Source organism: Meles meles, chromosome 18, assembly GCF_922984935.1.
Source record: "Meles meles chromosome 18, mMelMel3.1 paternal haplotype, whole genome shotgun sequence".
NCBI lineage: Eukaryota > Metazoa > Chordata > Mammalia > Carnivora > Mustelidae > Meles > Meles meles.
In genome coordinates this window covers 21,918,236-21,932,767 of record NC_060083.1, presented here as the reverse complement: position 1 = coordinate 21,932,767, position 14,532 = coordinate 21,918,236, and the positions used below count along the sequence as shown (strand labels likewise).

General features: G+C 51.6%; 3 protein-coding genes across 4 annotated transcripts; 2 read left to right on the top strand and 1 right to left on the bottom strand.

Annotated features, from left to right (window-relative positions):
- Window position 1: 1 nt before the first annotated feature.
- VTN (vitronectin) lies at window positions 2-2,991 on the top strand. Its single transcript, XM_045984582.1, has 8 exons — window positions 2-198; window positions 297-416; window positions 493-813; window positions 894-1,033; window positions 1,295-1,451; window positions 1,655-1,807; window positions 2,211-2,555; window positions 2,796-2,991. Exons 1-8 carry the CDS (start codon window positions 135-137, stop codon window positions 2,906-2,908), a joined length of 1,413 nt encoding a protein of 470 aa, XP_045840538.1. The 5' UTR covers window positions 2-134; the 3' UTR covers window positions 2,909-2,991.
- A 746-nt stretch (window positions 2,992-3,737) lies between these two features.
- SEBOX (SEBOX homeobox) lies at window positions 3,738-7,588 on the top strand. Its single transcript, XM_045985625.1, has 3 exons — window positions 3,738-4,526; window positions 4,669-4,829; window positions 4,970-7,588. Exons 1-3 carry the CDS (start codon window positions 4,247-4,249, stop codon window positions 5,348-5,350), a joined length of 822 nt encoding a protein of 273 aa, XP_045841581.1. The 5' UTR covers window positions 3,738-4,246; the 3' UTR covers window positions 5,351-7,588.
- Window positions 7,589-8,135: 547 nt separating this feature from the next.
- TMEM199 (transmembrane protein 199) lies at window positions 8,136-14,494 on the bottom strand. 2 transcript variants are annotated; one of them, XM_045983822.1, is made up of 6 exons: window positions 14,268-14,494; window positions 11,162-11,235; window positions 10,748-10,837; window positions 10,189-10,231; window positions 9,869-9,981; window positions 8,136-9,540 (listed from the first exon to the last, which is right to left on the bottom strand). In XM_045983822.1, the coding sequence occupies exons 1-6, from the start codon at window positions 14,476-14,478 to the stop codon at window positions 9,445-9,447; spliced, it is 627 nt and encodes a 208-aa protein (XP_045839778.1). In that variant the 5' UTR covers window positions 14,479-14,494; the 3' UTR covers window positions 8,136-9,444. The 2 variants fall into 2 exon arrangements, with proteins under 2 accessions (XP_045839778.1, XP_045839779.1); XM_045983823.1 differs by having other exon boundaries at window positions 8,136-8,375.
- Between the last annotated feature and the right edge of the window lie 38 nt (window positions 14,495-14,532).

The window sequence follows — 14,532 nt, the reverse complement described above, 5'->3', positions numbered from 1 at the left end:
GAGAGAAGGCAGCTCTTCTTCTCTGGTTCCCTCCCTCCCAGTCCCCACCTTTCCCTCCCTTCCTCAAGCATCTGCAGCGGAGACCTCCAGGAGCGCAGAGCCCAATTCACCAGGCCTGAAGCTAGAGGCCTGCTATGGCTTCCCTGAGGCCTTTGCTGCTGCTCACCCTGCTGGCGTGGGTTGTTCTGGCTGACCAAGGTGCAAGAAAGAGGGTACCGGTGCCCGTTGGGGCCAATGAAGGGTGGGCAACGGTGGTCTGGGCTTGGCCATGCCAACTGACCCGTCCTCCCCCACAGAGTCCTGCAAAGGCCGCTGCACTGAGGGCTTCAATGCGGACAGGAAATGTCAGTGTGACGAGCTCTGCTCTTACTACCAGAGCTGCTGCGAGGACTATGTGGCCGAGTGCAAACCCCAAGGTGTGTCTGGAGGGACTGGGTGGGCCTGGGGTCCCCTTTCTGGCTGGACACTCACCACCACCCACTCTGCCTGCAGTGACTCGTGGGGACGTGTTCACTCTGCCAGAAGATGAGTACGGGGCCTTTGACTACCCCGAGGGGACCTCGGTGAGCGTCCTCACGCAGCCAGAGAGCACCACGCTGAGCCCTGGCCTGCAGCCCCAGCCTGAAGAGTCTCCCGCCCAGGTACCGATTCTGAGCCCTGAGGAAGAGGTGCCGGGACCTGGACAGGAGGCTTCAGGGCCTGAGGGACAGGCTGAAGTCATCCCTGAGTCCCCAGCAGAGGAGGAGCTATGCAGTGGGAAGCCCTTTGATGCCTTCACGGACCTCAAGAATGGCTCCCTTTTTGCCTTTCGAGGTGACTCCAGGGGCACGTCTTGGGGGGTAGGGGTCTGCCTCTGGAACTTCCCCTCCCTCACACAGCCTCCCGCACTCTAGGGCGGTACTGTTATGAGCTGGATGAAGAGGCAGTGAGGCCTGGGTACCCCAAGCTTATCCAAGATGTCTGGGGCATTGAGGGCCCCATTGATGCTGCCTTCACCCGCATCAACTGTCAGGGGAAGACCTATCTCTTCAAGGTATCAGGCCCCGGAGGCTGAGGGTCAGGGTCAAAGGTAATCTAGGCAGGGGAGGAGGGCTGCTGTGCCCGGGACTAGGGCGGGCGAGAAGGCAGGATCCCAGCCTGTGGTCTGTGACTGGGTCTCTTGAGGACAGGGAAACCCAGTGCTCTAGATCCCAGGTGACAAGCTTAGAATTGGGATGGCTGCACCTTGGGTGGGGGACTCAGCCTGTGCCCTGCCAGCTACCTCCTAACTCCTTCCTCCTTCTCTACCCCTTAGGGTAATCAGTACTGGCGCTTCGAGGATGGTGTCCTGGACCCCGATTTCCCCCGCAACATCTCTGAAGGCTTCAAGGGCATTCCAGACAACGTGGATGCAGCCTTGGCTCTCCCTGCTCATAGCTACAGTGGCCGGGAGCGGGTCTACTTTTTCAAGGGTACCAAGGGAGGGGTGGGAGAAAGAGCAGGCAGTGGGGTGGTCTTGGTTTGCCTCCACACTCTTCTAGGGGCAAGGTCAAACTAGGCTCACCCCCTGCTAGGAGCTCCCATCTTCAGCAGCCTTGGGGCTGGCTTTCCAGCCTTGCTCACACATCTCCTCCCCACCCCCGGCCTCCCTCCCCCATCCCGGTTCCTCACTCAGGGAGACAGTACTGGGAATATGAATTCCAGCAGCAGCCCAGTCAGGAGGAGTGTGAAGGCAGCTCCCTGTCTGCTGTGTTCGAACACTTTGCCCTGCTGCAGAGGGACAGCTGGGAGACCTTCTTTGAGCTTCTCTTCTGGAACAGACCTTCTGGTATGGAGGGCGGGCAAGTCTGGCTTTCTCCTCCTGGGACCAGGATGGCCAGGGCACTGCCAGCCAGAGGGGGCTGTGATGGCGGAGCAATGGGTCAAAAGCTGTTTGCTCAGGCCAGACTTTGTTTCTGTTGACCTTTGGGGGGAGGTCCCCCCACACTGGACTTTGCCTAGCACAGCCAAGGGCATGGCCGGCAGGAGGAGGGGCTGTGACTGAGGCAAGTGGGGAGGTTTGTCGTGGAGAAAGGCCAGGAGAAAGAGCACTGGACAGGGAGTCACAGGGCCCAGGTGCTGTACTCTGCCATGAGCTTGTGGTGTCCTTGGGCAAAGGAACAGCCTATTGCTGGGTACCAGATAAACTCTACAGGCCCCCAGGGCTTTCACTAACCCATCCCCCAACACAGGTGGTGCTGGACAGCCCCGGTTCATCAGCCAGGACTGGCACGGTGTGCCCACGCAGGTGGACGCGGCCATGGCCGGCCGCATCTACATCTCAGGCTCAGCTCCCCGATCCTGGGCCAAGAAGCCCAAGTCTAAGCGTCGCAACCGTAAGCGCTACCGTTCCCGCCGTAACCGTCACCGCAGCCGAGGCCACAGCCAGAACCCCCACCGACAATCCCGTTCAATCTGGCTGTCCTGGTTCTCCAGTGAGGAGAGCGGCCTGGGCACCTACAACTATGACTACGACATGGACTGGCTTGTGCCTGCCACCTGCGAACCCGTCCAAAGTGTTTACTTCTTCTCACAAGGTGGGAGCCTCGGCCATCCTTGCAGCTCCTCGTCCAGCTGGGTCTTCCCTGCTGTCTCTGGTCCCCTGTGGGCTGAACGTGGCTCTTGGGCGGTGACTCCAGAAAGACAGGGTGGGAGTCCTTAGCTGCATTTTGGATGTTCACTTACCCTTCCAGGAGACACCCACGTGTTCCTTCTCAGGGCAGGGATGGGCAGGGTGGGGCTGGGTCTCACACACCCTCTCTCAACCTCTCTTTCAGACAAGTACTACCGAGTTAACCTTCGCACACGGCGAGTGGACACTGTGAGCCCTCCTTACCCACGCTCCATCGCCCAGTACTGGTTGGGCTGCTCAGCCCCCGGTCACCAGTAGGAATCTGAGCCCACACAGCTGGGCCCTCCACTATTCTTCCTCAACCTTTTCCTCCTGGCCCAATAAAGATCCCCTGACCTGAATTTAAGACTACTGTCCTGACTGCGGTGGACAGGTAGACAGGAAGACACGGATTTGCCTGGGGAAAGGAGGGGAGGCTGGAGTGTCATGATGTCTTGGGGGAGGAGAGCCTCCTCGTGTCCAGTCCATATTGGGCTCAGGCCCTGTGAACCCCAAAACCTCTGGGCTGGGGAGGGCCTCATGAGTGCTAGCCTTCTGCCTGAGCTAAGCAGCCCCTACCAACCTACCAACATCAGCAGGAACTTGAACCCCACTGATGATGATGGGAGCAACCAGTGCCCCTCCCAGCCCTGGGCTTGCTTTGCCTCTTGGAGTTGACTAGGGTCTTGGAGGAGAGAGAAGGGGTGGAGGGAGTGGGTTTCTGGTTTAGCTTTTCTGCCTGTCCTGAGCTGCAGTGTGGTTGGTCTGGGGGGCTGCTGTGCTCCCCCAAATGCACCCCTAGGATGAACCTCTCTTTGAGGCCTGTTTTGGGTCTGGGGTGTGGGTCACTGAGGTTAGGAGGGGGAAGGGCAAGAACTCGAAGGGAATTCAAATGCACCCACTTCTCGTAGAAAAGTGGCTCAGGGGGCGCCTGGGTGGCTCAGTGGGTTAAAGCCTCTGCCTTTGGCTCAGGTCATGATCCCAGGGTCCTGGGATCGAGCCCCACACCGGGCTCTCTGCTCAGGAGGGAGCCTGCTTCCTCCTCTCTCTCTCTCTGCCTGCCTCTCTGCTTACTTGTGATCTCTGTCAAAATAAATAAAATGTTTACAAGAAAAGTGGCTCAGAAGGCTTAAAAGGATGAATATTCTGTAAAAACAAGTATCACCTTAGAACTCCTCTGTTGTTTCCGGGGAACCTACTCTGCTTCTAGGTTTCTGGACTCCAAGAAGCCCATTTGGGCTTTCAAGGGGCCATGGAGAAATGGCTGAACGCAGATGAATCTCTGAGGCGGACGTGAGGGCAGGCTGGTAGTGACATCTGCTCCCTGGCCCTGCTGGGGGCGGGGTGGCTGCAGTTCCCCTGCAGTCCCCGTCATCCTCTTCATCCTGCCCAGGTTTCCACTGTGGCACAGGAGTCCACCCACTCTCCCCTGAAGGCAGCCAGCACAGCACACTGAGGTCTCCAGGCTTCACCTGGTGAAGCCCCGGGAACCCTAGTGACGGGATGTTTTTTGCCTCCTGGAAGGTGTCCTGGGAAGATTTCCACAAAGCACAGGATTTCAGACACAGACTGCTGGAGTCTGCGGTGTGAAGAGGGGGTCTTGGACCGGCTTCCTTCATGAGCCATGAACGAGCAGGGGCCACCAAAGTTTTGCCTCCCATCCCCAGACCCACACAAGCCCCAACACTGCCCCTGCCCTCCCCTCTTTCCTCTGGGACGGCTCCGCTCCTCTCAAGCTGGACAGGAAACCTCTCCCCTCCTGGAGGCGGGGCCGGTCCTGTGAGCAGGATAAAACCCCAGGAAGAGGGGTGTGGTGTGGGCACAGCCTTGGCATGGCCCTCTGGCTCCTCATTCTCTGCCAGCTCCATGGCCAGCCCTGCGGATGCACCTGCAACAGGTGATCTGCTGGGGAAAGGGTAGGCTGGGGGAAGGTCAAAATGAGGAAGCAGGGAAGGGACTTCAGGGTCTGCTGAGGGTCTTGAGGCTGGGATGGAGGCTCTTGCAAAGGGTCCTGGCTTGACTCCTACTCTGGCCCACAGGCCACACCAGTGGGTTGGGTTCCCACCGCAGAAGGCGGACCACCTTCAGCAGGGGGCAGCTGCTGGAGCTGGAGCGGGTGTTCGCAGCACGGCCCTACCCTGACATCAGCACGCGCGAGCACCTGGCTCGGGTCACCTGCCTTCCTGAGGCCAAGATACAGGTGAGCAGTGACCCCCTCGGAGGGTGGGGGTACTCTCGCACAGTCCCTTTTCTCTGGGTATCCTGTCTCCAGGTTTAGCTTTTCCTGTAGCTGGGGGAGGGGGAGCTGGTGCCAGAAGAGATTCTTTTTTCCCTTATCAGGTGTGGTTCCAGAATCGCCGGGCCAAGAGAATCAAGAACAGGAAGGCAGGAGGCCTAAGCCCCAGGCCCGAGCACACCCAGAGAGCCCGCCCTCTTCCGGACACCCTCCAGGAGGTCCGGGAGCCCCGAACACTAGTCCAGCTTCCACCTTCCAACAGCACACCTCAGTGTGCCTCAATGGGTCGGCATGCTTCCTGCCCAGCTCCCAGTTTGGGTCCAGGACAGGGGTGGCCAGGGGCTAAAGCTGTAGCCCCATGGGGACCAGCTGGGGCTTCAGGGGTCCACCTTTCTTCAGAGCGAGCCACTCCCCAGACCTCACTGGGCAGCTTATCTGACCTCATCTATGCCTCTGCCATCGCCACCAACCTGGACCACTCCTAATTGAAGTCTAGAACTTTTGAGATGGCTCCTCTGGCTCCGCAGCCCACCCTGCCCCTTAGGACTGAACATACCAGAAGTGGATCCCTCACCCCTCCTTTTACACGAGGGAGTTTTCTTATCGGAAAGAAGGTTAGTGCAGGCATCCCTCCCCCTGACTGTCATCCTGTCCAGCCCAGAGTCACCAGGGCCTGGCTCCTGCTCCCCAGCACCCTGCCCCTCCTGGAGCCTGTGCCCATTGCCATGGCGGGAGATACCTTCAGAGAGATGAGGTAAGGGCCAGATTTTCCACCTTTCAGGAGCCAGGCCGGGCCCTCAATTCTTCTCACCCCATGTGACAACACCTCCTCCCTCCAAAGAATGGGCAGCCAGCCCTCACTTTCAGGCCATTAGCTAGGTAACTGCTAAATGAGTTAGGCGAGGAGAGCACTGAGACTAATTTCAGGCTGCTGGGAACCAGGGCCCCCTCTTCTGACCTACCACCACCTGGACATATTAATCAGAACCACGGATCTGAAATGGAAGTGATATTAAAGTCATAAAGTAGAAAGAGGAGCCTGGGGCTTATGTTCATTTAATTTTCACAAAGATCAGATTGGCTGCCCTGTGACCTGAGGCTGTGGAGACAACCTGACAGATTTAGCAGGGGGTGGGGGAGTGCGTGCTGGCAACACTGGGTTTTCATATCACCATCATCTGTAATGCCAACTAATCTCCAAATAAAACCCAAACTCTATACCTTAATCTGGATTGTTGTGTGCTGCAAACAAATGGGGACAAGCACTGTTTGCTTTTGAAATCTATCTCCATCACCTAATCCCTAAATAGGGCCAGGTTCCACACAGGTCCTGGGTGGGGGACATTCCCGAGGCTTCCAGCGGGATTAGGTAGAGGGATGGTTAACTGAAGGGCTTAGGGCTCTGGCTGACAGACCCTAGGGAGATGGGAGCCTCGGCTGGCACCTTCTGCTCCCGCTCCCACTGCTTCCAGGATGCTCCAGCTGCCTCTACTTCTGGAGCTGCTCTGCTCCAGAAAAGCATGAGTTTGCCATCAGTCTGGGCTGGATTCAAATCCTGGCTCTGCTATGTAACCTTGCAATTCTCTGAAAGTCTCTGAGCCTGCAAAATGGGGGATGATAATACTTGTCTTCTCTCAATTTTGGGGAATGAGAAGCAATAATGTTAAGTGAAGGGCTTCGTCTGGTTGATGCATTGTAAAAGCTCTCAATTCAACCTTCCCTCTCCATACGGCAGGTGAGGAGAAACTGGGAAGACCCCAAACTTCTTATTCCCCTGGTCTCCTGCCAAGCACTCCCTTTTGCCCTGGGAAGCCCTACATCTAGACCGCACTGGGGGCGGTAAGAGGAAGTGGCTGAGAGCAGAGAGTTCTCTTCTCTGTGACGAGACCCAGAGGACAGGCCACCCGACTGCTATCTCCAGTTCTGTCCCTGCACATGGAAAACTTTGCACGGTGAAGATTTCCTAGGCAGGAACTAGGTCTTTTACCTCTTGATTTCCAGCAGCTAGCACAGTACCATGGCTCATAAAGGAGCACTCCATAAATGTTCGAGGCTACAGAGCCTGTTAAACTTGGGAGGAGGGGCTTGGGTTCAGGTAAGGACCACACTCTGGTGAAAGGGGTGTGTGTGTGTGGAATGACCCAATCTCAGTGTGAGAAGATGCTCTGGGTCAGAAGCTGTTTGAGGGGGCCTGCCCTTCATCTAACATTTACAAGCCTTCCAACCTTCCAATCCAGGTACCTGGGGTAGGGGGTGGGAGGTTGAACACTGAAGGCCATGTGGGCCCACAGGCTACCTGGCCAGCAGAATTCAGCACAAGTAGGATAGCCATGAATCTCCACAAACATTCGGTGTAGCTTTTAAACTCAGTCTTAAGTGGTCTGGGTTGCTAGAAACGTTGTAAGATGCCACCTGCACTTTTTCTCACAGCTGACATTTCTTTCAACCAACAAGAGAAATTCTAAGATTTCTCAACAAAGTCATCTGTGGTGGAACAAGAGGAAGGAAACCTTCCCTCTCTCTCATGTACCATCTGGGGAAGCTGGGACGGGCTATGTATCAAGTAGAAACTAGCAAACCTGGAAAGCAAATGTCTACCGAACCAATGTGTGTGTAATTTCTTTCCTTCTTTAAAAAAAACAAACAAACAGGGGCGCCTGGGTGGCTCAGTGGATTAAGCCACTGCCTTCGGCTCAGGTCATGATCTCAGGGTCCTGGGATCGAGCCCCGCATCAGGCTCTCTGCTCCGCAGGGAGCCTGCTTCCTCCTCTCTCTGCCTGCCTCTCTGCCTACTTGTGATCTCTCTCTCTGTCAAATAAAAACAAACAAAACAAACAAACAAACAAACAAAAAAAACAAACACCCCCCCGCCCCCGATTTATTTATTTATAAGAGAGACAGAAACGGAGGGACAGATACTCAAGCAGACTTCCCACTGAGCTCAGAGCCTGATGTGAGGCTCAATCTCACAACCCATGAGATTGTGGGCTGAACCAAAATCACAAGTTGGATGCTTAACTGAGCCACCCAGGTGCTCCGTGAGTGTATAATTTCTAAGAACAGAAGTGTATCCTGAGGGGGGGAAAAAGGCCACAGGAGCTCACAGTGTGAACAAGAGTAAAGGAACACACCATGGGGGACAGACCCGGAACTGTGCTTGCTTCGACAGCACATATACCAAGAACATGAACAGACCCTGAACGATGATCAGAGCTAAGACACCTTTGGGCTTCTGTGTTGTCACAAGATCTGAAGTAAGAATACAATGGATACAATAAATATTTATTGGATAAAAAGCTACTACTGACAGTTTCTAAGGACCTTTACACAGATTCTATCAGTATACCACTAATTTAATGGAAGTTTAACATTACATGGGGACTTCAACACCACTTAGCAGTCTTTGGCTCCATTTCACAGAGGAAGGACCACAGCTGGTCATCTGATCTCTCTCAGCCTCAGTTCTGTCTTCGGGGAAAAGGGGCCTAAAGCCGTTTCCTCTTCCAACCTCCAGGATTGTTATGAAGACCAAGAGTAATCATGTAAAGCAATTACTAAACTGTGCACACTTACAATCTACTTTCCACACTCCCCCAAGCTCTGACATTTTAAGAACCTACATAAAATAACCTCCGTTAGGCTTACATACAATAATAGGTATACATATTCATAACATGTTATGTTTATGTATTCATGTGTATGGTTATTCATGTCCACATACACAGTTAAATCTGGAAACAGTCCCTATCTACAAAGAACGTCTCCCTGTATTAGCTGAGACAATCTACAGTAGGCATACTCTTGCCACCAACACACACCAGCACAAGAGATTTTCAATTAAAAGCAGACACACTGTTTTTGCCATCTGAATTGTTTTCATTTTCGGAGGCAGAGCAAAGGGTGATGGAAAGGTGGGCAGTTTAAGGAGGGCTGGTGAGTGGTAGAGACAGGTAGAAACATACAGAAAATCTGAAAAAGGTGAGCAGAGGATAAAGACTGAAACTAAGATTCTGGAAAGGTAGCTGCCTAGCTCCCAATTTCAGCATCCTGTACCAACCTGTCTTTCTCTCATCTGATGTCCTGTGATCAGCTCCTCTTCTGACACAAACTGGTTTCTAGAAAGGCAATCCTTTCTGTTTTGGAGGTTACTGATCATCTAAATTACAGGTCTGCCTCAAGGGTGTGTGGAGCAAGGGGGACCATCAATTGGTACACTTGGGGAAGTTCAAGGCAATGTGGTCCACTTCTGGGAAGACCTGGATTCTATTTACTCCTGATGGGGAAAAACCCAGCCTTGGGAGGGCCCAGATGGACTACAGAACGTAGACGGGCGCTGGGTTCAGGAGAAGGAACTGAAAGACCAGTTCTTTTCAGTTGTTGTCTGACTCTCCTTTACTGCCCCTCTGGAAATTGACAGAGGATGGGGCTCTGGCACGAACAGCAGGTGGCCTTGGCTTGGCCCTCTGACTAACCAGAGCTGTAGACAAAGGGCCTGACAAGTGGACTGAGTCAGTGATTGGCAGCTGGGAGCTTGGAGTCTCCCAAAACCGGCTCCAGACTTTGATGATGAACCCTCAGGTTAAAGCTCTCCCAACTCGCCTTCCATTGCCCGCACCATGACATAAAGCTCGGCCAGGCCCACCACAGAGGCCACGATCAAAGCAGCCAGTACCCGCTGGGGAAAGAAAGAACCAGGCTTAGGGGATGCAGGCCAGCATCCAGCTCTGCAGCCTCCAGGACCTCTAGTAAAGATGGCGGGGGGTGGGAGTGGGGAGGGGGCAAAACCCAGACCACAGGTTAGGGGGAAGGGAAGAAAAGAGAATCTTGATTCTCTTGAGGTTATTATGTACTCCCATGAATGCTGGACAGCTCAAATGCTCCTTTTGTTTACTAAATAAATGCTTGTCTAATACCTAACTTGTTCAAGGCACCTTCACATACATCCTCTCTCTCCCACCAACACTCCCACCTGGGATACCCTGCCCTGCCCAGTGCTTACTTACTGAGGCCATTTCTGTGAAGATGTACTGGCTTCCAAGGTAAGTACAGACGAAGGCAGCTGCCACCGTGACAATAAAGTTGAAGATGGTGATGACCAGAGCTTTCACTGACCTCACTTTGGGGAAGAACCCAGGGAAGAAACGTTTATGTTAGCATCCTCCACAAGGCCCACTTATCTCTGGGGTGCCTCCCCCCATCAAATGGGTTTCCTTCACATGGCAAGCTTGAATAGCTCAGACTTAAACCCAGAGCCCTGGGGTGGGAAGAAGTGCCATGACCAACCCGTCCCAGGCTTCAGCAGTGTGATATCCCAGCACCTCACCTTGCTTTCCCAGTTCACTAAGAGTCCCACCATGTCTTGAATCCTGGGAAAAAGAAAACACAAATGATTCCAAATGGAAGCAGCTCAGAGGCAGCCCAGGGAGTAACTATTTGTCAGTCTGGGTTCTGCTCTCTTTATTTCCCAACATATTAAGTCAGCCTTCTCCATGGATTCTCTTGTCAGAATCAGACGGATTTTTTTCTGAGCCACAGATCAAGGATTTAAGAAAAAGTACATAGGTTCCCAGTACCCATCCACTCTTCTCTTGCTCCAGGGTGGGAGCATGCCACAGAACAATAGGGAGCCCTATCAGAAGAAAGGCTCCAAGGCTTGTCTTCACCTCTCCAACTTTTAAGAATCTGTCACCATCTGAGCCCAGAATCTCAGTAAATGAGCTGGGAATTGTATTAGGTTTGTATGCAGCACAGAGCTTCTGTGGACCCTGACTAGTATAAAAACCAAGCTTCCATGATGTTTTTTTCCCCTCTGTACCTCTTCCCAGCACAGAGGTCTGCTTTCCAAAGCTACTCAGTCCTCGTATTGAGGAGTGGGCCCTTACCTTACAAGTGACATTGTATGTGATCCGCTTGTATTCCTCATTGGCCAGCTGTATCTTAATCTTCTCCAAACGGGCAACTAGCTCTGGGTTCTGAGGCAGAAAAATCAAATGAGAAGGATATCCCCAGCTTACTAGAAAGCCATGTAACAATCATTGGTTTCAGGGGGCAAAGCACTCCTAAGGGTGCTAAGAGACCCATGTACTAGTTATGCCTCCACTGCTTTGGAAACTGTTTTTTTTTTGCAGATCTGTTTTCCAAGCTGTCAAGCAGGGAGGACAATATCTGGTTCCCCCATCCCAGCTCTCAAGGATTTAAAAGACAAATTTTTGAGCCTAGAGGTTGATTCATAAATCTGAATGTATCGTAAGTCCAATTCAACCAACACCACTTTCACAAATATATCCGTTACATACCCGGGGAGGCTTCACCACCTCTGGGAGATAGATTTCACTGCCTTCTAGGAGCTCATGAAGGTATAGTGTGGAACCTGGGAAGAAAAGATTTTTTTTTATTTATTTGACAGAGATCACAAGTAGGCAGAGAGACAGGCAGAGAGAGAGAGGGAAGCAGGCTCCCCGCTGAGCAGAGAGAGCCCGATGCGGGGCTCGATCCTAGGACGCTGAGATCATGACCTGAGCCGAAGGTAGAGGCTTAACCCTCTGAGCCACCCAGGTGCCCCGGAAGAAAAGATTTTTACAAACATAATGATGCATAGAATTGAGGTTGAAGGATTAAGATCAGAAAAGGGTCTGGCCCTTCTATTTTTTTCTACCAAAATAAAACATGGCCATCCCTATTTCAATTCATCTCCAAGGTCATTTTCAATTGAGAAGAATCAAGGACAATTCCACATAAATTATCTACTAGTACACACAGCTAAGTGTCAGCTCTCAATTATTTCGCCAAAGGCACACCTAACAATAAGCCACTTACATTTGCATTTAGATTAAGTCACGCTGTGGCCACAACAGAACTGCCCTAAATAGGTTTAAGTCACGGTGATGCTAAATACTCAAAGAACAGTGTACTAGATGATATCTAAGGTACTTTTTATTTTATTTTTTAAAGATTTTATGTATTTGACAGAGAGAGAATTACAAGTAGGCAGAGAGGCAGGCATAGAGAGAGGGGGAAACAGGCTCCCTGCTGAGCAAAGAGCCTGATGCGGGGCTCCATCCCAGGACCCTGAGATCATGACCTGAGCCGAAGGCAGAGGCTCAACATACTAAGCCACCTAGGCGCCCCAAAAAGGTATTTTTTAGTTCTAATAGTTAGTTCTAGTAGTTGAGCAGTCTACCCTCTGTACTTCTGGGTAGACTGTTAATTCTGACAAAAGACCTTACAAACACACAAAGATAAACTCGAAATGGATAAAAGACCTCAACGTGAGACAGGAATCTATCAGAATCCTAGAGGAGAACATAGGCAGTAACCTCTTCGATATCAGCCACAGCAACTTCTTTCAAGATATGTCTCCAAAGGCCAAGGAAACAAAAGCAAAAATGAACTTTTGGGACTTCATCAAGATCAAATCTTCTGCACAGCAAAGGAAACAGTCAACAAAACAAAAAGGCAACCCATGGAGTGGGAGAAGATATTTGCAAATGACAGTACAGACAAAAGGTTGATATCCAGGATCTATAAAGAACTTCTCAAACTCAACACACACAAAACAGATAATCATATCGAAAAATGGGCAGAAGATATGAACAGACACTTCTCCAACGAAGACATACAAATGGCTATCAGACACATGAAAAAATGTTCATCATCCCTAGCCATCAGGGAGATTCAAATTAAAACCACATTGAGATACCACCTGACACCAGTTAGAATGGCCAAAATTAGCAAGACAGGAAACAACGCGTGTTGGAGAGGATGTGGAGAAAGGGGAACCCTCTTACACTGTTGGTAGGAATGCAAGTTAGTGCAGCCACTCTGGAGAACAGTGTGGAGATTCCTGAAGAAATTAAGAATAGAGCTTCCCTATGACCCTGCAATTGCACTGCTGGGTATTTACCCCAAAGATACAGATGTAGTGAAAAGAAGGGCCATCTGTACCCCAATGTTTATTGCAGCAATGGCTACGGTCGCCAAACTGTGGAAAGAACCAAGATGCCCTTCAACGGATGAATGGATAAGGAAGATGTGGTCCACATACACAATGGAGTATTATGCCTCCATCGGAAAGGATGAATACCCAACTTTTGTAGCAACATGGACGGGACTGGAAGAAATTATGCTGAGCGAAATAAGTCAAGCAGAGAGAGTCAAGTATCATATGGTCTCACTTATTTGTGGAGCATAACAAATAACATGGAGGACATGGGGAGATGGAGAGGAGAGGGAGTTGAGGGAAACTGGAAGGGGAGATGAACCATGAGAGACTATGGAGTCTGAAAAACAACCAGAGGGTTTTGAAGGGGCGGGGGGGGGGGGTGTGTGGGAGGTTGAGGAACAAGGTGGTGGGTAATAGGGAGGGCACGTACTGCATGGAGCACTGGGTGTGATGCCAAAACAATGAACACTGTTATGCTGTAAATAAATTTAAAAAAAAAAAGAAAGAAAAAAAAAAAGAAAAACAGGTGTTGTAGGAAAGTGTTAAATCACTAGATTTTACACCTGAAACTAATGTTATTCTGTATGTTAACTGAAATATAAATAAAATCTTAAAAAAAGAAAAAAGGGGCACCTGGGTGGCTCAGTGGGTTAAAGCCTCTGCTTTCGGCTCAGGTCATGATCCCGGGGTCCTGGGATCAAGCCCCACATCGGGCTCTCTGCTCCGCAGGGAGCCTGCTTCCTCCTCTCTCTCTGCCTGCCTCTCTGCCTAGTTGTGATTTCTCTCTGTCAAATAAATAAAATATAAAAAAAAAAAAAGAAAAAAAACCCAAAACCTTACAGACCACTTTGTCCTAGTCCTTCCCCCTCACAGTGAGGGGAACTGAGACCCAAGGAAGAGAAACGACTTCTCCAAGGGGAGTTTGCTGCAGAGCTAGGACTAGAACTCAGCTGCTACTCTCAGTTCTGGTCTTTCAACACAGCTTTCCATCATTCTATGTGGGGGGCTGGGGACGTGGAGAAAGACGCTATCAGATGAAAAGAAATCCAAATACCCAAACAGGGCAAGCTCACTATCCTAAGTTGTATTCTAGTGTAGCTTAAAAGGAAAAAATTGAACTTGTGTGGGTTCACACAAGTGCGTTGTGTGGGTTAGAACTGGACTTCCTCAAAGGTCAGGATGCCCTAAGGGGGGCTGGTAGTGAAGAAGAGACTCTCAAGAGAGCAGAAACTGCACACGTAAATTTTGCCACCCACAAGAAATCCTCATGGAAGCTGTTAAGGGAGCGGATTGTCCTACGGTTTATGAGGTGACTCTTGGGTTAGCTAGATGACTGTTTCGCGAGTGAAGAGTGATGGATTTTTTCCCCCTCTCATAAGTGGCAGAGGGGGAAAAAGAGTCAGGAAGGAAAAGACTCTGGAAAAAAGGGGGGCGAGCCCGGGCTGGAGACTGCAGCTCACCACTCTCTCTCAGATACTGATGCAGATCTCGGATCAGTCGGAAGGAAACCAGGCGCGCGGGGCCACTGGGAAAATCACCGTCCTTGTGTTTCTTCCCTAGCGCAGCTTCAAGTTCTGCCCGCAGCTTCCGGGGCAGCTGCTCTGGCTCCAGCTCCCCACCGGGGCCCAAAGCGCGAACCAGCCGCTCACCGGGCAGCAAGCAAGACGCCATGTCTGGCTGACCTAGGGTCAGGTGATCGGGAGTAGGGACTTCCGCTCATCGCTC

Bases quoted from the DNA above. Each gene is read 5' to 3' on its own strand.
- TMEM199 (XM_045983822.1), bottom strand. From the start codon at position 14,478: ATGGCGTCTTGCTTGCTGCCCGGTGAGCGGCTGGTTCGCGCTTTGGGC. The intron at 11,236-14,267 runs GTGAGCTGCAGT...TTTTCTTCCCAG, and splicing joins TCAGTATCTGAGAGAGAGTG to GTTCCACACTATACCTTCAT. The intron at 9,541-9,868 runs GTAAGTAAGCAC...TTCTTTCCCCAG, and splicing joins TCTTCACAGAAATGGCCTCA to CGGGTACTGGCTGCTTTGAT.
- SEBOX (XM_045985625.1), top strand. From the start codon at position 4,247: ATGAGCCATGAACGAGCAGGGGCCACCAAAGTTTTGCCTCCCATCCCC. The intron at 4,527-4,668 runs GTGATCTGCTGG...TCTGGCCCACAG, and splicing joins TGCGGATGCACCTGCAACAG to GCCACACCAGTGGGTTGGGT. The intron at 4,830-4,969 runs GTGAGCAGTGAC...TTCCCTTATCAG, and splicing joins TTCCTGAGGCCAAGATACAG to GTGTGGTTCCAGAATCGCCG.
- VTN (XM_045984582.1), top strand. From the start codon at position 135: ATGGCTTCCCTGAGGCCTTTGCTGCTGCTCACCCTGCTGGCGTGGGTT. The intron at 199-296 runs GTGCAAGAAAGA...CCTCCCCCACAG, and splicing joins GGTTGTTCTGGCTGACCAAG to AGTCCTGCAAAGGCCGCTGC. The intron at 1,452-1,654 runs GTACCAAGGGAG...TTCCTCACTCAG, and splicing joins GCGGGTCTACTTTTTCAAGG to GGAGACAGTACTGGGAATAT.